General features: G+C 40.5%; 1 protein-coding gene across 5 annotated transcripts in view; it reads left to right on the top strand.

The window, feature by feature from the left end:
* Positions 1-19,561: 19,561 nt before the first annotated feature.
* The window catches only part of ncam1a (neural cell adhesion molecule 1a), a 263,949-nt gene continuing 257,324 nt past the window's right edge, over positions 19,562-26,186 (top strand). For all 5 annotated transcript variants that reach the window (XM_087847469.1, XM_087847467.1, XM_087847468.1 and 2 more), the window contains exon 1: positions 19,562-19,784. In XM_087847469.1, coding sequence (XP_087703595.1) covers positions 19,733-19,784 — 52 coding nt within the window. In that variant the 5' untranslated portion in view covers positions 19,562-19,732. The remainder of the gene's footprint in view (positions 19,785-26,186) is intronic.

Genomic DNA, 26,186 nt, shown 5'->3' with positions numbered 1-26,186 from the left:
ATAGCATGATAATGTGGATTTTTAATGAGAGAGAAATAAAGATTAAAAAGTTTAAGAGATAATGCACACATTATATACAGAAATACAATATATAAATGTATCTACAGGTACAGTGTAAGGAGTAGGATCAGTGCAGTATAATGTGCGATGTGATTGGTGGTATTGCACATTGAGTAAGGTATTGATATTCATAAGGTAATTCAAAATACCAAACAGTGGCTGTACTCGATGTGTACATTTTATTTTTACAGTCTGGTAACTGTATTTTGTTTTAATAGAATTGAAATTTAATAGAATCCTTTATTTAAGATGTTTAACTCTTTAAAAACCTTTAAACTAAGCTCTACGTTCATGCATGTTCCTGAAGAGGTTGTGTTTTGGTTCATCAGTTCATCCTAGCCTGTGACTGTATAATAACTAATAATGTATAATGTGTATGTGTTAGTTCCCATAGGGAAATTACTCCTCTGCATTTAACCCATTCACCCAGTGAAGCAGTGGGCAGCCACCAATGCAGCGCCCGGGGAGCAGTGTGTAGGGACGGTACCTTGCTCAGGGGTACCTCAGGGTAGCCGTTCAGTGGAGTCGAACCCCCGACCTTCCGATCATGGGGCCACCACTCTACCTACTGAGGGACAGGGATAGACCAACTTGCAGTAATTCAGCCCCATGCCTGAATTCTTCAGTTTTCTTTTACTGGGAATTTTAGATTTTTGTCATTCTTCCAGTTTTAGTGATTCTCAGAGAAACAGAGTATGAACAAATCATTTTGTTTAAAGCAAATAAATCAACATGTTCCTCCTGAAAAGAGACAAGAGGTTGTTCTGTGGTTACTGGACTTACTGCACCCAAATGAGGCTTTCTCCTGGTAATGCATTAAGGACACTGTCTTTCACCTGATCCAAGCTTCTAAGGCTCATTTTATGTGGCATCGGGTCAGCCCCTTTTCTTTTAATAAGGGCTGAGGTTTGGGAGAGTGCTACCCAATGACATAATGAACTTTGGTGGCGATAATAAGGGGCTGAAGGAAGAGATTAGGTTTTAATGAATCACTTACCAAATGATAATGGCTTCCTGAGGACTGTCATTAAATGCTTTAATGATGACTTTGACCGCTTCCATCCACAGGGCGCTACAGAAAACTCCCTGGCGGAATGCTGCCATTAAGACCTGATTTGAGAAATATCCTTTATATTTTCTATGTAACAAACAGTGAAGCATCAAAGTCCTGCAAAAATCAGAGTGTTGACAGGCTGCAGAAATCTACAAACCAAACTGCAAAAATCAACATAAATCAGATTGATTGTGCATAATGTCAAAGAGAGGGTATAAATGAAGTACCTGTGTATCTTTGCTGAAAGCACATCAGCCCCACCCTCACCCTGTTCGAGAGTAAGGGTGGTAAAGGCTAAGAAGCTAAAATGGCTTGTTTCATGCACTGGATGAACCGCAGGGCTGCTTCAAGGCTCAGTGAGCTGAGTTTGTATTCTCTCCCTGTGCCTACAAGGGTTCTTTCTTTCTACTGCGTCTGCCTAGACTCCTGACATGCAAATAATTAGTGATTGGCTGTAAGTGTGAATGTGTATTACCTCAGTGATAGTCTGATGGCCTGCCTCCCACCTTACACACTCCCACAACCCTGAATTGGATGAGTGGTTGGAAAGTGGCTGGATGGCTACTTTAGTGAAGCCCGGGGATATAAATATGGAGCTGGAAAGGAATCTAATAGATCCCCCTAAAAATTATAATAACCCAGTACCCACCTAATCCAGGAAATGCATTTAAAGACCCAAAGACCAACTGGGAAGCTGTCCAGTAAATCCATGTCAGTCATTTTTACCTACTGTATTGCAAAGTAAGTGCCTCAAGTCAAACTGTCAAGTCTAACTGTGAGGAAGAAGCCAAAGGTGACAATTCAAGATTTTAGAGAGCAAGAAACTTGGGAATCAAATCGGTGACTTTCTGGCAGTATGGTGACAAGTTAGCCACTTAAAAAATGGTGACATACAGACAGAAGCAAATACTTTAACCTTGTCTAAGGGTTGCCATTGACTCCTGGTGAGAAAGTAAACACAGCCATGAAAACCCATCAATATCCCATAGAGACTGACACCAGGAAACTGAATAGCAATATCTTTTCTTGTAAATAACCTGGACGCCCTTGTCAGCCTGACTCAGATCAGTATCTTGAGAGACGTCTCACAATAGTGTCTACATCTTGGCCCGGTGACTACATAATAGAGGGCACATCAGACCAGGGAAATGCCAGACATTCAGTGAAGTGGAACTAAAAGAGGAGGTGGTAGAGATGGACTGGAGGAGAGGGGTTATTTTGAAGTGTGGGCCGACTGAATTGCTGACTGACATTCAGTCTCCATGACAGCCTGTTGACAGCCTGTAGCTGTAGACCGAGATACCCCTGTTGTTCCTGAGGAAGGCACAGGGGCATGGCTGGAATCAACAGCACTCTGAAATTAATAATTTCTTTGACTTCCCTGATGCGTAGCTTGTTTGATGCTTCTTCAGGTTCTGCTTCTCAGGCTTTCAAGTGTTGTCATTTTCTTTCTTTGTCTTTGTCTGTTTTTTTCTTGTTCTTTGTCTCGTGACTTTTTTTAACCTTTAAACCTATTTAAATGACCGTGTGTGTATACAGCAAATGTGCACAGTTACACACATTCATAACAATGCTAAGTGAAAAGGAAAAAACAATTAAACAAAATAACGATCTGTCTTCAAAACCCTGAATGTATTTAAAGCCCTGTATTTCATGCATTTTTTTTTTTAACAAAGACAAAGTAGAATTCAGCGGCTTTTCCACCACAAAGTAAACACAACGTCTTATCTTAGCAGGAGGATAAACACTGAAAATGAGGAAGCTCTCATGTTAGCTGTGTGTCACAAAATTTCCAGTTCCCTTTTTATGTGGATTGCAATCCATTGCCCATATGGACAACAAAATTCACAACAAGTGTCACTGCTATACCCTGATGTATTTATCAGGTCTAGTCTAGGAAAGTAAGACAGAAATTAAAATTTTATTGCTATACTTCCTGGTAGAGTACGGTGATATATTGTTATATCATTTTGAAGTTATAAGAACATTTCTGATGATAAAGGAAATAAAATTGAGAAGCACATCTGTTGATACTTGAGCTTGCAATCAGCAGCATTTATAACTGAAGGGTTTTTTCCCCCCAATGAGCTACTGCCATTAATGACACTCTTCCTAATTTTAAGTCTTAATCTACTGAAACAGGGTACCAGCAGCAGCAGCAGCATTATAGTGTAATAGTAATGACACAGCATAATATTCAGTGACAGAGTAAATCAAATGCAAGCACAAAAGTAGCCTAAATAGTAGTAATAGTAGTGAAAGTAGTTGCTGCTGCTAGTGCCTCGTTTCGGTAGATTCAGACTGTAGAAAGTATCTTGGGTCTGCTTTTCCACCGTGTAACCACATCAGTAATTTCCAACCATCAGCCATGCTCCGGCAGCAATGCTCAGTGGAGTCATTTGTTTACATATGGGTCACACATCACCAGCTGATAGCATCTCCTCCTTTGTAGCTGGCTTGTTTTTGCCTCAAGTGGCGAAGCAAGAATGATTTTTCCACCTTTAGCAGTTTTCTTGCCTAATTTGGAAAGTACTATGCTTCTTTTTGGATTTTGTAAATCCAGTGACACCCTGCTCTTGCACTTAAACAATGAGACAGACCTCTCTCGATGTTTTCTGCTCTAGGGAATCTAAATGCATGACCTTGGTATAGCAACGATATGGCACTATGACATTTTTTTATATAATGTAAAAATATCTGTTTTATGCTGATAATATGCTACAGTAACACTTTCTGGTGTTACCATAAGACCATGAGTCAGTAGTGTCAGGGCAAGTAAGGTAGGCAGTGCTTGCCCTGTGAAATCCTAAAATGCTAATTAATTCAAAGTGAGAGAAATCTCTCTCTTTATATCACAAACAAAAGTCTGTCTCATATACTGTTGACTCTTAACCACTGGAATCTTTAGTTCCAGTCATTTTCAATTGTGAGTACATGTCCCACTAACTAGTGCTTGAGCTTTTCACGCTGACAGACCAGAAACTTCTTTTGATTGCTGGTTGCATCATGGATAAGCCTATAAAATGGAGAGGGGACATTAACTCCTGTAATGTGGAGTTTAATAAAGTTGAACAGGTTGAATATGTGCAGGTTGCACCGGATCTGAGAAATCGCTTGATTGAACTGTTTTTTGAAATAACTTGGCTTTGTCTAGTTAAATGCATACAAGATGTGGTACTCATGGGACAGCCACGCTACGTTTTATAGGATATGATGCATTAGATGGAGATGTCTCTGCTTGCCTCTCTGTGAAAGTCTCCCAATGCCACTCCTTTGTGTGTAACATAATATTGATTCATTTGTATTCTCAGAGTACTCTCCTCATTGTATAAACCACAGACTCATCAAGCATGTCATGATTACATTTCCAGAAAAAGAAACAGACAAAAAAATGCATAAATAAATTGAATAATTCATTCAAAAGGATGTTTGAAGTTTGATATTTGATGAATTCGACGAAGTCTTCAAATGCTATAGAGGTGAAATTGTAGTGCTATGTTCAAAGGCAGTAGTAAGTTTGCATTCCTGAATATATAAAGAAAAAAGGGGACCTGACATAAATTGAGAATATGTGGGAATAACTGTCAGTGAACCCTATTAAAATTTGCTTTTTTTCCCAAATCAATTTTATATTTGCAAAACTTTAACAGGATTAAGATTGATGCAGAAAATAAAAAGGGTTTGAAAACCATTCTTTGTTGACAATACATCCATCATTCATTCATGCAGTGATCTGGAGTTACATTCTACTTGTCACTTACAGAGCTCTGAACAGCACGTACCTTCAGCATGTTTTTGACATGCTAAAGGCTTCACTGCTTTTATACTACAGAACCAGAAACCACCTGGGAAAACAGGAGAAAAACAAGCATATAAAAAAAGAAAGAAAAAAATGAGACCACATAATAGTCACTCAGTGTAACCTTCTTTTTAATATAATGTGCATAACACTAATTAGATAATAAGAGCCGACCAGGAAAACAGCCTTGGCCGGTGTACAGATCAGGGAAACGCACTTAGTGTAACCAGTGGACAGGTTAAGCATGGCAGGTCAGAAACACAAACACACTCAGGAGAGGAACAGCAAAGACAGAACCTGGGTGTACTGTATAATAATAGGCATGGACAGCACTGTGCACACAGGGGATGCATATGCAGTTCTGTACATGCTACAGTGAGTGTTTGTATATATGGATGAGCTTCTTACATCTGCACTAGGAATATCAATGATGGCACCTTGACAGCAGGAAGAGCTGGTGCTTTGTATTTTGCATTCAAGTGAAACTTCACAACTCGGTGAAAGTCATCCGGGTGTCGTAATGTTCCAGGTGCAAAAAGCAAAAAGTCTCAGTGCTCAACCTTTTTTTAAGACACGAGTGAAAAGGAACTCAACTGATTGTCACCTGCCTTGAAACATAGATATTTAGCAGTAATAGTATTATTAGTAACATAATTAACAGGATGTCGTCAGGACTACAAAAATAAATAACATAATTGAAGCCCTTACATAAAAACTTTTCTATAAAAACATATCAACCTAAATCTATTAAAAACAATAAAGGCAAGTACAGCAAAAGCCATATATTAAAAAGCACACCATGCAAATTTGCTTGGGATTTACATCGATCAAAAAGGATTAGTGAGCCACAACTTTCTATAGATTGTGCTGCACATAGCAAATAAAACCATTTCTCCAACTTCAGTTAAAGAATATGCCAGGAATCTTTCAAATGTTTCTCACAGTGAGCTCACTGTATTTTCCGCTTTACTTGAATCGTGAAAGTTTGCGGGAAAGAGTCAATTAATATACTATCTGAATTATGCCCTTTCGCCCCACTGCAATGAAGCAGCTCTTGCGTGTCGCATTTTGATTTGTTCCTGTCTCTCTCCCCGGCTTGCCTGTTACTTTTCTTGACAGCTCTCTTAATCCATCTTATTTTACGCATGTATTAATCACCTCAAACAGAATCCGGTCGCTGGAAGAAAAGCTTTCCTCTCACCTCCTGTGGATTAGCCTCTTTTCTCTGTGTCAATCAGTGATACACTTGTCTCTAGCTGTTAGTGTTATGGTTCTAACACCAGAGTAGTTTTTGATTTCATTATACTCTACATGTACTGCAGTCAGGGAAGTAAAAGTAAATAGTAAATAAATAAATATATATATATATATATATATATATATATATATATATATATATATATATATATATATATATATATATCTCACTTGACCTTATACCTTATATGACTCAGGGGAAATACATTTTCTTGCCAGATCAGTTGCAGAACTTTTTCTCTTCTCCTTAGGTCAATACGGTCTTTTGGAGTGTATGAGACATCTGTTTAAAGGTCATCTCAAGCAATCCACACATCAAAAGAATCATTTTTTATTTGCAGGATTGGAATAGGTCATAGGTCATGTGCCTGGAACATTTGATGCTTGTTACACCCCCTGTTTCCAATGTTGTCTTCCTTTTCGCTGTGAACTGTTTCATATAATAAAACTGCCCTCCTTCTCTTGAAATACTGAAGAAGACACAGACAGAAGCGTTTTAAAATCCACCAGTGGGCTTTGTACAATGCATAACCTTTTCCAGCCTAAGAAGACAATGTTCGTGCACTTATGCGCTCTCCTCAACTCGTATACAAAGTGAGTCTCGTTTTGATAGGGGGAAAAGAATCTGCAGAGTAGTTTCATTGTTAAGAAGGATGGAGACTGAACAACAAAACAGCAGAATGTCTTTGTTCTAAGTTAAAGCAAAGGAAATTGGGTCATTGGGGATGTATCACAGTACGCCTGAACTGACTAAGTTTTAACAATGGCTTAATATTTGTGTGCAGAGCTGACATCGTTACCTAAGGGTGGCACTGCAGAGAGCGCACGGTATCTATTTATTCTAGGCCATATTCATTCCCACGGGGTCAAAAACTGCTTTTTTGTCAAAGCCTTTGGAATTTCAGAGATACGCACAAGGTCGTCACATACAGACGCTTGTAAAGAATCCCTCGGCTTCACATTTAAACATACTTGGTTAATAATTATCCTTTCTACACATAGGCTTAATGGTATGCACGGGCATATTCTTCCCTAATCACCCATCTTTTCAATGAAACGTCAAAAGTGAGTCCAAATGAGTATGTGAAAAGAAATTAAAGTTCCAAACAGGACGTGAATTGCGATGGCAAGCTTGAGTCTGCGTTTGGTGTGTCGGGGGCACATTTGCCAAAGGGCACCTTGTGCATATCTGTGAAACCGGTGTCAGAATGGCAGTGCTCAACCCAGTGGGATTAGAACGCATTGTTTATCCTCTGTGAAGTATGAATGTGCTCAGTAAATATGAATGGCTTCATAAACCTTGTCACACAGGAATCATAGTCTGCCTTTTTAAATCTAAAATACAAAAGGCTGTCTCGGAGCAGCCAGTGTGTGCAAGAATGGGAAGAAACTTTAAAGCCACCAATGTATCTTTAAATTCATGCAAAGATAAGTTAGGTGCAAAAAGAGGATAGGAAGAGATATGCTGTAAGAATACAGTATGGCTTGGATCGGCGTTGTCTGTGTAGAAGTACCTACCGAGCCCTGTCAAAGTTCCTGTCTCACCTCTTTGTTGTTTTCATCCCCCCCCTCCTTTGCCTCCTGTCACTCTCTATTCACCCACCAGGGGTGCTTTTCATTTTGCCAGCATGTCTCCCTTACTTCCCTCACTTGCATCTCTTCCTTAGCTCCTCCCAGTGAGGATGTGAGTGAGAGGTGTGAGGGAGACATGCAAGGATTCTGAAGCTGGAGCCACAAAAATGAGAACTCCTTGCTCTCAAAGCCAGCTCATGACTTAGTGATGCGGTCTGCACAGCTGGATCAGCCATCAAATAGCTGTCCACAGAAGTTCCTGTCTTACAGGCTTCCAAAATATATGTAAGCCTTATTTACTTTGGCATAACAATGAATGCATTCATTGATGTTGTTAATTTTAACCATCATTTAATATTGATTTTTACTCTTCTGACTTATTCATGTGTCAAACGTTCTGATTTATTTACCTACTATCATCTGCAGAGTGAAACACGGCATAGCTCCATAAGAATGCCTGCATGTTGATGTGAAATGATAAAAGATAAAAAACAAACAGCAGCTTTGTGTGATGCTACAACACTGAAATGATCATTTATGAGTTAAGCCTGGGTCATTTGCATGCAGTATATGGTCATGTGTGGAGTTGCATTATTTATACACTGGGACACTTTATAAAAAATGCCATCCACCACCACAGAAGCCTTCTTGCTCCTCCTGCACCTCGCCTCCTTGAGATGCAATTAAGGAATTGAGACTTCTTCGCAATGTCAAAGGGAAAACTGTTGCCCCACTTCTGGGGAGGCGAAACGACACGGTTAAGTATAAGCAAGCCTAATGAAAAGCACCCCAGAAGTCATTAGACTTTCCTCGCTTTTTCCAGTCGCCTGACCTCCACAACCACCTAACCGGTTTCTCATTCCACAGTCACCCCAGTATACACATGCCTGCCAGTTTCCCATTTTCTTTCTACCTACATGCCTTTAACCCTCTATTTTCGCTTTAATAAAGCAGTAAACTGTCTGATTTGATCTACGTTTGGATCCTTCTTCCCATCCATACCATGCAAAATATAATTACAATTAGGTAAGTTTGTAGTCTTTTTGCCAAGCTAAGATAACTTGCTACAGGTGGAGTTGTCAACATACACACAAGGATAGCATCAGTCTTCACATGCAACTCTCAGCAAGCATTTATTTAAATATAAAATGTATTTCAGCTAAGGTGATTTCATTTTTTATTAGGAAAAATGTAAAATAGAAACAATTAGACGATTGAATTTAATCTGAATGCAACAAAAATATAGACAGATGGTACGTTTCAAGCCTCCTTTCTAAAAAACTGCTGACACAGTTTGTAAACGTACAATTTACTGAAAAGAAAAAAATCATTCTGTATAAATTTCAGATGTTTAAAAGGCGCGGCGGTTATGTCTGTAGAGTCTGAAAACAATAGGACAATTGCTCCTTTTTTAGCATAGAATCTGTTAGCAGTTAAATGTGTTACAGGTGGCAAAATGTTGGCTTTTGTCACACAGCTCCGGGGGCTGACAACAGAGTGTTTCTGAAGAGCTCTAATTTTTATTATAAAATCTGACATGACACAGTCTGGATCAAAGAACACAACGGAGGACACATTTTTTAAAATAGATTTAACCAGTTAAGTATCACGCCTTGCAGAGAAACTCATCTACATCATTTCATCTGCGCTCACACACCTCTTTAGCATGTGTGAAAGCATGGATATATATGTGTGTGTGTGTATGTGTGTTCTGCTAATATGCCATGCTATGGGAAATAAACTCGCAAACATTTGCATGCCAGTCCACTATAATATGTGTTATTCCAATTAATTTCAGGCCATAATCCTACAGATGGAGGTTTCGCACCATTGGCTCCGCAGCCAAGCACATCCACCAAATGTCTGACTGAACGCTTCTAAGTAGTGACAATAAAGCACACAGGTAACCTGATTCTGCTGCCACATTTAAGCCTTCGCTTCCTGAGTAGCAAAGACAAGAAATCATCAGAGCCTCACCTGTCATTGCAGACAGCACGCAATGATTTACGCAATAGTCTAATATTGATTGTTATTATAGTTTTTTTTCTTCAGATAATCATATTTCTCTTAAAAAAATATTTTCGAAAAACAACAAACACTTCATTTTTTATGTTTATTTATTTTTTACTTTTCACTTTTGCATAGCTTGGATGGGCAGTAAAGCTATTTTTCATTATGGATTAGACATTTTTGCAAATTAGGATTTAATTTAGAACCGATTGTTCAAACAAAAAGGAAGGTCAGGAGTCTTTCTTGAATTGATAGCAAAATCCTCCAATCTCATGTGTAGCGATGAGGTCCGTATGTTTCTATAATTGGTTAGAGATCATCAAGCGGCAAATCTCAGGGTACAGTATATTTAAATTAGATACTGGGAAGCCAGATTAGGACAAAATCGTGGGCATTTATGTAGCTGTCAGGGATTGTGTTTCAGTGTAAGATCTGTTCTCAACTGCCTTTCCAACAATTCCATTGTGACCATGGTATTTTGTAAAAACACACAATCCCATGTGGTTTTTACTTATTATCCTTTTTAATATGCAGGACAGACGCCCAAAACACACTTGCAAAGTGCTACATCAGCTGACCTGGCCTCCACAATTGCCTACGCCAAACCATTCCCATACTACCATTTTGTCAAAGGCACAGGTGTGCAAAAGCTCTCCTTTCAGGCAATGAAAGAACAGGTCTCACTCCCAGATATATGATTGCAGTAGAACCCGTGTCACATTTAAATTTAAAGGAATCATTTTTCACTGTGTAGCGTTTAATGCTGCAAGGGGGGCCTATTTTATTCCAAATATAACCAAGTAATTTCCAGTTCCTTAATCTAACAAGTGAGGAAGTAGAAGAAGTTGAAGTACAAAGTTGTAAAGGAAGCAAGATGAACAAGATGAAGTTTCCGAACACAAATATCCGTCTTCTGATTCACACAAGGGGGATTTACTCCATCTATCCACTTTAGCCTCCTAATGAGGACATTGTAGGTCTTTAAAATGGTACCTTTGTCTCCTGGAGTCCAATACTCCTGTAGCCAGTGTATCAAGGCAACACCGGCATAGGACTCATTGTGAGTATGCCTGATAGACAAGATGGCATGGAACAGAACAGCAGTATTTGTTGCCCTGAGATGAAAACACATTGCCTAAACAGAGCTGAGATAGCGTGGGATAAAATGTTTTTTTCTAAATGTCCTTTCAGCTCAAGGAAACTCAAAACTGTAAATGTGTGACAAAATAAGTGGCACAGTATCAGAATTTGAAGTAAGCGTACAATGTGCAAAAGGTTGGATTGTACAAAAACGATCTTGTTTACAGCCTCGTTGATTATATTGTCCTTTTACAGCATAGAACGACGTGTATTTTAACATTTGATCTGTGGTGTTGTTATCTTTGAGAACGGATCTTATGCAAACAAGCATATAAAGAACCTGCAACTTTTTTTGCTTTAATGCTGAAATAAATTGCGCACTTTTCACTTCAAGAAGACTTTGGTTTCACACTGCAGAGGGTGTCCTATTTTCAGAGGAAGTGCGCTAATTAGGCTATAGTGTGTGTGAATTTAAGCATATCTTTGTGGCCGCATGATGAGACTGATTTCCTCCAGGCTTCTGCTCAGCCTTATGCCTGAGAATGCATAAAACAGCCCTTATCAGTTAAAACGACCTTACACACAGGCTGTTTATAAAACTGCTCCTATTTTTTTTTTCCAGACGAAACCACACACATATACACAAACATAAATACACACACATGCATCTTACAAAGTTCTGATAAACGCACTAGCTCTGGCAAGCTCACACTGCAGACATTTTAGCTACTACCTGCTTCTATACATTGTGAAGTAAGCTAATAAAAATGCGAACAGACCTAAAATAGAGAGAATATTGGCCTTGTATTGAGTCTGTGGCTAGCAACATGGCTGCAATGAAGCATTTTACCCTGCATTTAAATGTTAACTATATAAAATGCCACTAGAACGGTTAGAATCAAAACAAGAAAACTGTTTTCTTCACATGAAATTAGCCACTTCAATGCTTCCTCCAAGTTCGCTTCCTGTGTTCATTACTACTACTACTACCACCCGGGTAGAGATAATAAGGCACCGGCTGAAAAAAGCTTGACTGTGAGTTTTCATGGTTGTGCGCTCATCCTACACAGCCTAAGCAGAGCTTTGCATACCATCATCTACATCAAACATAAGGCCCGGGGGCCAGAATTATCCCTGTAAAGACTCAAAGCTGGCCTACTGGACAGCTTTTTTTCTTATGTTTTGTCTGCTGATAAAGACCTTCACAATACACCATACTGCTGCTGTGTTACTCTTGTTTAGAGGTAGCTGTGGTTCAGGAGATCCAGCAGGTTGTTCACCATTTAGAAGATCCCCGGCTCCTCCTATATGCTGAAGAATCCTTGGACAAGATACTGAACCCTCAGTTTCCCCTGATGGAAAGTGATGGACGTATAAATGTGTGTGACAGTATACTGAGTGCTCAGTTAGAGTTGAAATGCCTTATATAAATACCATTCTTTTTCCATTGTGACTGTGCTAGTGTTGATCATTACTCATCTGCCTGGATATTTGAGTTATGGACACAGCTATTTTAATTGACAGATGTGCCAAAGTAGGCAGCCAGTGGGTATCTACTGAGCCTCATCTCCACTATTTGGAGTATCTGAGCTGGAGCGTTCCATTGCTTTTCTACCGTTGGTGCCTTCAGAACTATTTAATAGACTCATTTGTCTAACATCAGTGCTTTATGTGTTGTACACAGCATCCAAGAAGTTTGTGCTTCATTTTTTTTTTCAGCTAACTGGCAAATATCTATGTCTGCGTGATGCACATGTACAGTTACGGATGAAGCTTGGTAACCAAGCTTGCGAACAGTAGCTAATTACTCAGCAGTTCACCCTTTCATGCTAACATGGAACGTAAGGCTATAGCCAAAACACTGAAGTTTAAAGACATGGCACCACATGTATTTGTCCGGTCTTCCTTCTCTCTCCCCAACCAGTCGCGCCTGGTTCTGCTGGAGGTTTCTTCCTGTTAAAAGGGAGTTTTTCTTTCCCGCTGTCGCCAAAGTTCATCTTTTATATTGTCTACATTTTTACTGCAGAGAAGATCAAAGTTACAAAGACGTTCTGTGAATGAAGGAAAACTTTAATCTATTAAAGATAATCTTGAATTATCTTTTTGCTCTTCTTCCTTTTTTATGTTGAACTGACATCCCTGTTTAAGCTAGCTTTTCAATCTGCATTTTACCTACCATCACCATCGGGCTAAGTGATTTTTGTTTGTTTGTTTGCTCATTGCATACCCAGAATCGTTCACTCTATGTAACCAAAGAATTGCAGAGAAATACTGTACCATGAATTCTCTTTTAGTCTTGTTAGCCAGCTAGCTACCAAAAACAGTGTTTGCAGAATAAGGTAGTAATAAGGTAGTAAACACTCAGATGGAAAAAGGAAAGCAACACACCAGATATATTTTATGAAGCTCTCCTGGTTTATTCACACATAATGGAGAAGGAGGTGTCAATAATTAACTATATCCATGTCCCAGCACATGAGGGTGTTAGCGAAATGAAACTGCAGGTGCTATGTCTAAGCAGGCACTAAATTGGGACAGAGCTGAAGTGGAGGTTGGATAATGATGATGATGATGAGTTGAGGAAATGTGGATTATGCCGCAAGATGGATTTGAGAAATTCCCATGGTAGGTTTCCAGATGACTGAAATCCATTAGTCGAAGTGGATTCAGAGTAGCCACAACAATCCAGCAGAGGAGTAATGTACAACCTACCCTGGTAGTTAAATACGGAGCTCATGGTCCCCAAAACATAAAAGCAAAGTTATTCGTCATACCTTGCAATTCTCCCAACAAAAGCTTTTTCACAATATTCTCTGAACCAAATTGCAGACGACAGACAGTGGACAGAAAACAACAAAGCAGCGACCCAGGTTGGGAAATGCAATTATCTTTTTGCTGTAGAAAAAAAAAGCTAAATAGAGAATGTTAATCTGCATGGAGGTGGAGCTGGCTATCGGTACTCTATAGTCCAATCTCCTGAAGATTTCAAAGGACAGGTTTAAATTAATTCTATCTCTCACAGAAAGTAGGTTGAATGGGTTGTGTCTGTGTAATCATTCCACCTCATCAGACTGGCTGTGAAGCGGCACCTTTGTAGAGTTAGTGCACTGTATCAGGTTCAGCAGAAGCTTGATCAGTTTGAATTAGTCATATTGAGTGGCTCCCTCACATATCAGGCTGTTAAAAGCTCACAGCAGCAGTACTTTGCTACTCCTGCTTGACAAATGTAACCATATTAGCAAAGACATGAAAAAAAAAAGTTTTACATACCAGGTTTTCTTTTCTTTTAGTTTTATTATTACTATGGTCTTCAAAGCGCACACTGACGCAAGACAGAGTAAATCATTAAACACATTTTTGAAAATGTAGCGTTGACAGGTTCATCAAGTTCTGACAAAGAACACATCAGATTAGAATTGATTTTTGATATTGTGTTATCAAATTGTGTCCCAGACTACAGTGCTTTTTTGTTTTTTAAAGATAAGGCTTGTGCTTTATCTTAATATCTCTGCTGGTCATAGGATGGGGATGCATGGACTGCACAGATGAGGCAAGTAGATGGAGGGATTCAGAAGAACAGGATCCAAAAAAAAAAGGTAGTTAATGTGGGGATGCTTTCGCAGTGTGCAGTCTCATCAGCATTGTTTCCAGCAGCAGCAGCAGGAAGTTGCTTTGAGCAAAGGAGCTCTGATCACAGCTGTAGCTTATCTGCCCGGCACCAAATGGCAGGCAGACAAATTAACATAGTTGAGCATTTGGAGTCGTACTCCCGAGTTTGTGATCTGACAATAGAGCGACAATTGAATTTGGCATACAGCAGGTGGGCACCAACACAGTTTCAGATCAGTGCTAACTTTTCTTCTATCTGCTGGATGTGGCAGTTGTGTGTTAACAAGTTTGACATAGGGCGACTTTTTGCCAGTGTTGTGTTATCATCTTTTTTTTCTCTGGAAATGCACAGTAGCATATGGAGCTGCAGTCAGATGTTTACATGCACTCATCATGGGTATGAATGACATGGCAATTTGGGGCTTTTAATGGTTTATTTGAACTGTTTTTGTTTTTTTTTTTCATTGTGGGATGATTCTACAATATACATCTTTAATGTCTGAAAAACAGTCTTTAGTTTGGATTTTTCTGATACACACAGCAAAAGCATGCATACCTTCACTTAAAATCTTTTAATAAGTGGCACTACAAAATGGGCAATTGGTAGTTTCTCTTTGCCAGCATCAAAGGGGTTTGCTTGGCCAATGAGTCATTTAGAACAGCGGTCCCCAACCTTTTTTTGCGCCGCGGACCGGTTTATGCCCGACAATATTTTTATGGACCGGCCTTTAAGGTGTCGTGGATAAATACAACAAAATAAAACTAGTACCAGTACTGAAAAAAGAAGATTTATTCATAATGCACGTGAAAAGACTCAGGAAAACTGAGTTAATGATAAAAGCGATAACAAAATAACGCTGAAAACCGATAAAAACCCTGAAAACCATACATTTCACACCTGAACCTCAACTCTCGCGGCCCGGTACCAAACGACTCACGGACCGGTACCGGTCCGAGGCCCGGGGGTTGGGGACCGCTGATTTAGAACAATGGGGAACTCAGTAAATATCTAAAAATAAGAATTGTAGATTTACACAAACTGGGAAGATCTCTTGGAGCCATTTCTAAACAACTGCAGATTCCAAGAGCATCAGTTCAAAAAACTGTATGCAAATACAAGTAATTCAAATGAGTTGCCACTTATGCCACAATTATGCAAATTCTCATGACCATTGATCAACAACCACTGACCAAAACCCACTGATGGTCAGTGGTTTGGTCAGTGGTTGTTGATCAAACAACAATAATTTGCATAATTATGATTAAGGAACTGACCTCACAGCCCATTGTTCCTTTAGTGGGCTGGTTTCAGTCATTATGCAAATGTACTGTTTATAAGATTGGGGAATCCTGCAGTCAGCTGAGACTGAAGAAGTCACTTGGATGAGTGATGAAACGTTTCTCCCAGAATACGCTACGTCCAGATGAACAGAATCAACTTTTGGAGATTTATTTTCCTGGATGATTGAGAATGCATCAAGACGTTTTTCTCCCAGCTGTAACTGGCGGCTTTGTTTTAGCAGAACCAGAACTTTCTGAAAAGCTCTGAAGCATGCTTGCTTGTATTTAAAAATGTGCGCGGCAGTAGTCACTTGTTCTGTCATGCAGATACAGCTTTGCTCACATATCTGCTTCATTATCCGCTCAGATGATCGCACTGTGTGGAAACACTGGGACACAGCAGCATCATGAACTCCAGCTATAGGGAGATTTTTCAGGAGGAAAACAAATAAATAAAAAAAACATTCATGTTATAAATATGAGACCTGGTCTGTCATTTAAAATTTCATTTTTTTTGTCCCCTTACTTCTTAGATCATCGAAGAGTTCAGACGCATCACCAGTTTCGTTGGTGGAGACATTCATGCTGAAACTTGATGAGTACACACCAGGTCTTTTGCAGCTTATGCGTGCCAAAGGAGGAGCTGCTGGTTCCAAGATGAGACCTCTGCTGGACACTTTGAATGACGTATGTTATTTGACTTTTTTCACAAATATGTAATTATGGAGGCCTGCAGTGGGTAGCAAGAAGGTCCTGGGTTCGAATCCTGGCCCGGGGTCTTTATGCATGGAGTTTGCATGTTCTCCCTGTGCATTTCTGGGTTCCCCCCAGGTATTCTGGCTTCCTCCCACAGTCAGAAAACATGACTGTTAGGTTAATTGGATTCTCCAAATTGTCCTTAGGTTTGAGTGTGTGCGTGCATGGTTGTTTATCCTGTCTGTCTCTATGTTGCCTTGTGATTGACTTTCCAGGGTGTACCCAGCCTCTCTCCTGTTGAAAGCTGGAGATAGACATCAGCCACATTTTTGTTGTTAATTCAGTCTTAATGTAAGTAAATCATTCGACTTAGTCTTTTCATTAAATTGTATCTCCCAACAGACACAAAGCATTGAGAAGAAAAGGGATCTCCTTATCTGCTGCCTCATTAGCTACCTCGGGGAAAGACAAGAAGATCTTTTTCATGACTGCCAGGTATGTCATATTGATAACAGATTACTTAACTCAAGGGATTCTAATGTTCTTCTCTCCTGTCCTCTCCTATCCCCTGTTCTCCCCTTCTCCATTCATCATCTGTCCAGATGTGTCCACTGTGATTGAGGGAAACCAAGTGAAAGAGGGATGTGGAAGCCGAACAAAGGCATGTGTACTGCTGATGGGACTGATATATGCCCTCAACCTCGAATATCCAAAGGAGCTGAAGAACACATTTGACACTTTTCAAAAACTGTTTTTTGGAACTTGAAGGGGCCAAACTACTGAAAAAGGTCCACGGCCTCAAAAATAAGCTTGTGCAATGCACACACATTTCCCCTCTTGTTCCAAGAGAATCTTTTGTCCAGACATAGCTTGATGGAGCTGTAATTTTTCTTCTGACAGCAAGCACAGATTGAATGTTGGTGTTAGTGTTCTGTTCTATGTATCCATATTTTTGATAACGTACATGCACAGAAACAACCTTGTAGAGTTTCTGTATGTGCTTTTGGCTTTTAAAATGGACTAAGTGGCCTTTGAAAGTGTTGTCTGCATTAGCTGTTGTGTTGCACTTTATTCTGTGTTTTTATGGAATAAAAACATTGAGATAATGAACCATCTGAATGTCTTTTTTGGGGGGTACATTTTACCTTATATGAATAGTAGGGGTGAAACCATACTCGTATCGATATTGAACCGTTCAATACAGTGCTTTCGGTTCAGTACGCATATGTATTGAACAATACAAAATTTTTAATTTATTTTATCAACTTTTCTTCTGACGATGCTGTCTGTGTTGAGAGCTCAGTGGATCTGCGTTCGACTACTCCGCCTAGACTGCACTGTCGAGCGCAGATCCACTGAGCACAGCGCAAGCTAGCAAGACAGAAGCTAAGCTCGTTGCAACATGGCAAATTGAACCTCCCCCACCCTCATTCAGATCTGGCCTTTGGAACTATTTTGGTCTTCATATGAAGTATGACCCTGAAGGTAAGCGCATCATGGACAAAAGTAAAACAGTATGTCGGATGTGCCACGCAATGCTCAATTACATGGGTGGGAACTAGTGTGTTAGCACAGTTTGCTCGGTAGCGCGTTAACGGAGATTTGCCGTGTTGTGGCGTTAATGTCATTTCAGATTAACGCTGACAGCACTAGTGGGAACAAAATGAATATGACAGCCCATTTACCCCGACATTATCCTAGTGCAAAGACAAGTGGAAGCAGACAAAAACAACAAGCACACATGCTACAAACTTTACCTGAGTCATTTAGACAGCCGTTAGCACATGAGTCTCCTTATGGGGACCTGATATGTTTAATATGCTGCTGAGAATATAGCCCAGAAGAAGCGTATAGTATAGCTTTTATTTTGGAAAGAGCCATTTCTCTGTAATAAACTCTCTTTTCCAAAGATGAGTGATTTCTCGATCAGATAGATTTATTATTTTATCCCTTTGTTGTTTCAGCAACATTTAAATTTAAATGAACTCTACACATTCTGCCGAGAACAGTCGTCAAATATCCAGTTAGAATTGTGAAAAAAGCTTGTTGATGGCCCTCAAAACCATCTGTTTGAGGTGCAACTTGTTAACTTTCAGTGGGAGGCTATGTAGACATTTGAGCCTGTATGAATACTTTTGACACTGTGTCGTTCAGAGGAAAGCCAAAATAAATTCTAACTTGTGCAACTCAATTTTATTTATATATAAATAAATAGCTCCAGATCACAACAACACTTATCTCAAGGTGACACTTATGAGAAGAAAGAACTTATAATTGTAGAGACAAAACCCAAACAATTAAACAACTTATTTTGAGCAAGCAGTCGACAACAACAGGAAGGAAAAACTCCCATTTAACAGGAAGAAACCTCCAGCAGAGCCAGGCAAAGGGAGGGGCAGCCATCTGCCGCTACTGGTTGCGGGTGATGGGAGGAAGACAGGACAAAAGACGCTGTGGAAGAGAGACAGAGATTAATAGTAACTAATGATTAAATGCAGAGTGGTGTATACACCCACAGTGAGTGAAAAAGTACAGTCATTTCACCTTGGTGAAAGAACAGTTCAAAGAAATGAAAGGCCCAAATTACCATGACAGTCATGCACATGATGAGTGGATGTAAACTTCTGACCACAAACAAAAAGAAAACACCCTGGGTGTCTGCTTATTACTGTCCAACAGTAGCTATTGAGATGCTTCACAACAGTACTCATCACGTATAGAACCATATTAATATATTAATATGAACAATATCACCTCAGAATTATTAATTTTTTAAAAATAAAATGGAATAAAATATTGTCATTGTGAACTATCCCTCACCATTTGGAAATTCAGTCATTCGTTTAGTATTAAGCTATTCTAGCAGTCTGGATAACACTTTTAATTAGAACCAATATGTCACTCTATGTGTTTTAAACCATAGTTAGCCGGTTTGCAAGCTCAGTAATCCGAATTACAGCCTCTGGTGACCATCTGCCGTCTGCATAGACAGCTCCGCGCACTACTTTGTTACTGAATTCACCTCAGCCCGCCCCCTCCGTGTGTGTCTCTCTGTGTGTGGGGGGTTATAGCCTACCGGGCGGAGTAATTCGTGCTGGTATCTATTGAGTGCATGCGTGCGCGAGTGCGTGCTACGGCTTCAGCCTGTCACTCTCGTTGTGCCGCGGCGCGAACACGGGTAGCAAGAAGGACCAAAAATCCGCCTGGTATCAGTTGTTGTCCCTGGAAAGACTGTTTCCCCCCCATCACTAGAGACACCTCTCTTGTTTTAAAGTGCGTCTGCTCTTCAAGGAGAATAGCTGTGACACATTACAATGCTTCAAATAAGGGACCTCATCTGGGGATTGTTATTCATCGGCTGTGCAGGTAAGAGGAGTTATTTCTTGTTCTAGTCTAATATTAGGTTGTGTGGGGATTAATATCCAGCTGTAGGCAAAGCAAATCTGTGTGAAAGCGCAGGCCGAGACGTGTTGATTCTAGAGCAGCATCCTCTGGTCCCACCGGCGGCATCCTTGTCACTGACTCCGGACAGTGGCGCTGGGTTTGGAGCTCGAGCGCTGCAAAATTCACAGTTATCGCAAAAAGTTCTCCGAAAAGTGAGGCATCTCCCCCTCTCTGAGGGAAAGCGACATGAATTACTTAGCAGGGCGCATTTTATTCAGTTTTGGGGATATACAGTTTGATAGAGGCGCGTATCTCGGTGCGTTTTGAATATCCCTGCACAACACAGAGAAGTGCAGACGGCCAGTCTCTTTCATTCGGGGTGACTGCTCTCTCTAAGTTAAGTTATGCTACATATTTTTAATAATAATAATAAAAATCCCCACACGTGCTGCGTGCTGTGGAAGTTAAGCTCCTGAGTTCGTCCCTGTGGGTAAATAGAGGAGAAGATGCTGCCAGAGACCGGTGGTGTTGCAGTGGGGCGCTTTTTGTGGTCCCCTTTATGTCAGCAGCCAGCTTATTGCTTATAGCCTCTTAAGTCGCTGCAAACGTCAACGGCAAACGAATATACTGTCATTCAAAAGTCCACCTCGGCTTTCTCAGTTCTGCTGGGTCAGACGTGACGCACCGAGGATGGGGTGTCCGGAGAGCCGATCGCTATTAGCGGGAACGCTTTGTTTTAGTCCACTGGAAACAGATTTACTGCCCTTTTTTCTCTTTATTACCTTAATATTCAATTTGTTTCCCGTACGCATGCGCTTAAAACTATCGAATAGATCGATAAGATGCACCCACAAATTTCCACTTGTGCCACGATCGGATTTGGCACATAACCAGTAGCTGTGCTGATGTGTCCGTGCGGGAGTTTAGTTTTTGCATCCCTGCTCTGATCATATAGGTCGACACTGAGGCATTGCCTCTGTTTTTGTTGTTTTTCTGGCCAATAAGGACTCTGTAGTTTCTAACTTAGTAGCGAGGTGCTTGTTTTTTTCTAACCTCCATGCGCAAAATGATGTCGACTTCGGCACAGACCCAGATTGATTTGATGGTACTTTTTAATTTCGTTGGTTGAGAGGAAATTCGTCATCCATTGAGGTAGACTGAATAGTCTTTCAATGTATACAATAGCATCCAATCCCAGAGCTCCCATGGTTATATAGGGCGGGAGGGGGACCCGTTTCCCCCCCCAAAGCCCCCACCTCTCCCACCACCCACATCCTTCTCTCCTCCCTGCATTCACCTCCCCATTCCATACACTGCAACTGAGTGCTCAAAGAGGAGTTTGAGGACCCCCAGGGGTCCTTGGAGAGCAGAAGAATAGTTTGATGTTATAATTTGATTCAATTTAGTGTACATTATGGTGTAAAATGATTATTCTAACCCGGGGCCTCAGTTGCACTGTTGTTTCTCAGTGCTCTACAGGTCTATGCTTTTCTTGTCTATGGCAAAAAACAAAATAAAAAAACGAGCATTTTCTTCTCCCCCACTGAGATTAACTGCAGCCAATACAGCCACTGAGTCTGGATGAAATGACTGAAGGTACAGTTAAAATAACCAGAAGGCAAATCTTTTCATGTGCTAAAAAAGTAGCCTATCATCCGGCTATGCCTGTTTCGATTTATTGACATTTGACTCCTTTCCTTTCTTCCTTTCCTTTCCTTTCCTTGCCTTGTATTTGTGCCACATGGCCATGACACATTATTTGGGGTAGACTGTTAAGTCACTTTTCCCCGAGCACGCATCATTAGGTTAAAGTTCATAGATGTAGCACTGTGAGACTGTATTGAATTATCCATGCAGTAGTCTCGGTCTGGCTAAATAATACATTTATTTCACAGTTGTGCTGAAGCCAACAGCCCTGTCTTTGCAGAATTTAGGGAAATCGAGCATGAAGAATGTGGGTCTACGCACAGGAAAATAATGTATATAGCCTAAAATAATGTGGACTGGGGAAATTGAGTGGATAAGACGACAGAATTTTGAAGAAGGTGGATCATTACTGTGTATGTTGGAGGGTATTTTTCTTGTTTTGGTTTTGGTACATAAAACCTAAGCTGGCCTCCATGTGGCGCTGGGCGTGCCCCCAAAGGAGCTCCGGCTTTGTTTTTCTTGTTTGTATGATCTGGTGGTTTTTGAGTGTGATAGTGATGTTGATACTTGACGTTTAGGAAAATATTGATGTATTGATTACTGTCCAAACTTTTAAAACACAGGATTTGACATTTTGCACTTCACAAACAGCAACCAAAAAATGCACATTACATTTTTACCGCTGGGAAAACCAATGCTGTGATTTCTGCTGGGGAAAAAAAACCCCTACTTAAAATACTTTCAACAAGCTGCGCGAGGATCTAATGGGCTGTGTTGGGATAATGCGTGCGCCGGCTGATGTTTGTGGTTTCAATGAACCTTAAACTGCATCACTTGGCGCTGGCTTTTGAAAGTTTTCCAGAATATTTTTGGAGGTATTTCCAAATCAGCACCCAAACACTTGGGCACCCTGTCACTGATGTGGGTTTAGAGAGCGGCGCTGGGATGTTTTCATTTCTTCTATATGATTCACGACCCTGCCGAAATATTCTGACACCCCCACAATTTACCGCGCCTCCGCAGGGGAGGGAAAGAGAAAGGAACCAAGAGGGAGATAATTAGACAACTGTGCCTTAGCTGTACCCTCTTGCAACAAGGAGAAATTCAAATAAATTGATCGCATTATTTGATGGACCCGGGGTATATTGAAGGGGTAATGACAGTATCACACACTTTGAGGGCTGAGCAATTTAATTACATTTATTGATTTCCAGTTTCTGTTCCAGTTCGATGATAATTACATTTTTGAGGCTCGCGTCAAACATTAGAATGCAGAGCTACACCACCTTCCAAGATGTAACTGCATTATAATGCCGTTTTAGGAGTCGACACAGGTAGTGATCTTTCTCGACTTAAATTCAAGTCGAGTGTGCAGTGCCCGTTCTGACTGTGTTACTGAATTAAGCCACCACATCCATGGTGATCAGTTTGAAACTGGAAAAAGTAGAAGGTGATGCAGGGTAATCTGAGGGGAAAAGAAGCCCCGTTTATTAAAGTGAAAATGACACCGCCTCAGATTTATGACTTCAAGAATGTGAAGTTACAGATTTGAGGCATTTTCACCCGAAACTCTGGCTGATTGGGACCCACACCCAGTTCCACACCTTGGCTCAGGCGATTAGAGGATCATCAGGGGGTCTTTTTGTCCCTCTGTGGGGGGATACTCCCACCAGGTTTATATCTGGGACTCTCCACCATTTGACCTTAGAACTGAAGAAGCCTCTTGGATGAGAGGTGAAACGTCTTCAAGTAACTTAAAGAAGTCCAGACGCTTTTCTTTGCAAGCTCCTTTGACTACGATGACCTGGATGACTGAGAACCTTCACAGACATTTGAGGCATTTCTATTCTTTTTTTAACCCTTTCATGCTCTGTGCTGTTGGCTATAGAGAAACCAACGCAGGGTTGCCTTCCAGTAAAAGTTTAAACTGGCTTTTATTGCACTGCAGCGCAGCATTGTCCAGCAGCGCCCTGCACTGACCAAATATGTGACCAAATATGTACTACTGGGCATTCCTGATCGATTAGTCTGACTTGAGGATAAAATATATTTATGATCAAATTACATTATTATGTTATTGAGTTGAATCGCCTTTTCTCGTGATATTGCAAACTGCTGTGCAGTGTTTTAGCATCTGACAGAATGGCAGAGTCTTGTCTCTCTTGCTGAAAGTGGATTGCCTCTGTTGGATTTCTTTATTCCTTTTGTTCCTGAAACAACAAGTTTGCAGGCTGAAGGCAGGCTAGATGCTGATGTGTACCTGCCATTCAGTTCATACAGTTATATGAAACTGCAGAGCAGTGCAAATCCATGTACTGTTCTGGCTGTAAAGCAGCATGTGTGTACTTTAATCAGTCAGCTGAACTACAGAAGGGAAGAAAAACGTTAGCTTAACATTTTGAGGGAGAAAATACACAAATCCTAAATGGCTAACATATGGGACTTTAACTGCTGTGGTGGGTTCAAAGCCACTATGAAAATAATACAGGCTATTTTTGACTTAGGGGAACTGGAAAAAGCAGCCAAACACAGGAAAATTATAAGGCATTTTTAGTCCGCTCTTTAAATAAAACTCGATTCTGGCTCTTTCAAGCTTTGCTCCATAGTTGCACTCTGGTCCATGCACCATTTGGCTTGGAGACATTTTGTACTAATGTACTATTACGGCTTGTTATGATCAAATTCTCGTCAGTACATGGACTGTTCAGATTGTAGCAGTACTCCTACTTGGATTCAGCTTCTGTTTAGCTAAATACTGCATGCCTGTGTCGCCGTACAGTTTATGTAAGAGAGCAACAGATCAAGTGACTTGTCATCATAATTGCAAGTTGATTCTCAAGATGTGAGTTCTTTGCTGCTGCCTACATTTACATAAAGTTCAGTCATTACTGCATCTACATTTTCACCCTATAGCTTTCTTTTTTCCCCTTCTTGCTGTGCTCCCCCCCCCCCCCCGGATTTGTTTATTGATCTCCATCTTTTGCAGCTTTTATTATTTGTCATATTATCCTTTCTCCCCTGAGAGTTCAACTCAAAACAGCCCACACAGCAGGACAGACACAGAGCCCTGTGTGTCTGAGTTGTATTATCTGCTAATTAGTGCAGACTAATAAAATACTAAAAATTGAACTCACTAAAACTGAAGCAGAAACTCCTTGGATCATTTGTACCACACAGCACAGTCTGTTAGATAATTTCTTTTAAAAATGCTCCAACAGGCAACAACAGCACAGACATGGTGGAGAGGTGCAGTAATTGACTCTGAGTAGTCCAGCAGTCTGTGTTGGAACCCTTGTCAGTCACAGCATCCATCTGCACACTAACTCCAATATGCAGATGGATGGGTTTTAGAAAATGCACCCCTGTACACTTGCCACGAAGGGGGGAACTCTGGAGGCCCAAACTGTTTTGTGTACGAGGCTGTAAACATGCTTTTTAATGCTGTGAAATTGGCTGTTTTAAACACAGGACTCTATGTGGATTCGCTCGCTTTTTGAGTGGGCATTAGAGGAAATGCAGTTTTTGGCACTTATGCCTTGGCTTCGTTCTCCAGACCTGGAGGCTGCTGTTCGCCCCAGACAGTACTGGTGATAAACTTTACTTCATCATGATCACGATTCAAACATGTCACATGAAACACAGTGACACTCAACTATCAAAGACCTGTGTACAGCCACTTGGATATCATTTTTCTAGATGTGTGTGTTCAGGAGGTAGAGTAGATCGCGTATGAATCAGAAGGTCGGTGGCCTTATCTGTGTCTCCTCCATTCTGCATGTTGAAGTATCCTTGGGCAAGATACTAGACCCCGAGTTGCCCTCGACGCATCCATTGGAGTCTGAGTGTTTGGGCATTACAAAAAAACCCCACTTAGGTTAATGTGTGTATGAATGGGTGAATGAGGCTTGTGGTAAGAAAACGCTTTGGGGGCTCAAATTGAGTAGAAAAGCACTGAACAAGTACCAGTCCATTTAGATGTGACAACAACAATGCTCGTTAAGTGCCGTTGCAGCCAGAACCCACTATAAGTCCCTAATCTCACTAATAGAAAAGGATGTTAACACTTATTTACATCCACTGTTGGTATGCTTTTACACAAACACAGAGCATTTGTTAGGCTAGTACGATCAAGTTAAAATGAGAGCTGCCTGTCTGTAGCCTAGGTGCTAGCTTGAGTTGCCAAGTATATTTGAATTTGGTAGATTCTTTTGGACTTATCTACAGTCTGAGACAGCAGCCACCCCCTCAGTGTTATCTGCACTTGCTGGTTCCACATCAGCAGCAAGGGAAAAAGCTGGACTGAGGAGATGAGTGATGGTGACTAATGTCAGTTCTTCATTCTTTCCAGACTCCACTCAGTCTTTTGTCAGTAATATTATTTAGCTTACTGACACTCAACATTTCTTTTCAGTGTGATGTTATTAAGTGTATGTAGTGCATTTCCTGCTGTGAGCACTGCTCTCTGTACCACAGATATACAATACGTGCCTGCACATATGGGTTTGCTTATCTGTGCAAAATCTGTTATTGCCCCACCAAACTGTTAATATTTAATGGAACTGTGCTGTTCAGCTTCACTGTGTGGCCGTTAAATCGAGCTGAAATCCACAAATTTGAACAACACAAACAAACATGAACAAACACTTTTAAGCTTAATTACAAAAAAACAATAATTTCTGGGTTTTTAACTACTAAAATAAACACAGGAACACAAAGACAGTTTTAATTTGATTCCAG

The sequence above is a fragment of the Neolamprologus brichardi genome, chromosome 10 (assembly GCF_056152115.1).
Source record: "Neolamprologus brichardi isolate AB-2024 chromosome 10, ASM5615211v1, whole genome shotgun sequence".
Taxonomy (NCBI): Eukaryota; Metazoa; Chordata; class Actinopteri; order Cichliformes; family Cichlidae; genus Neolamprologus; species Neolamprologus brichardi.
The sequence above is the reverse complement of the archived record's forward strand: the minus strand, read 5'-3'. Positions and strand labels throughout refer to the sequence as shown.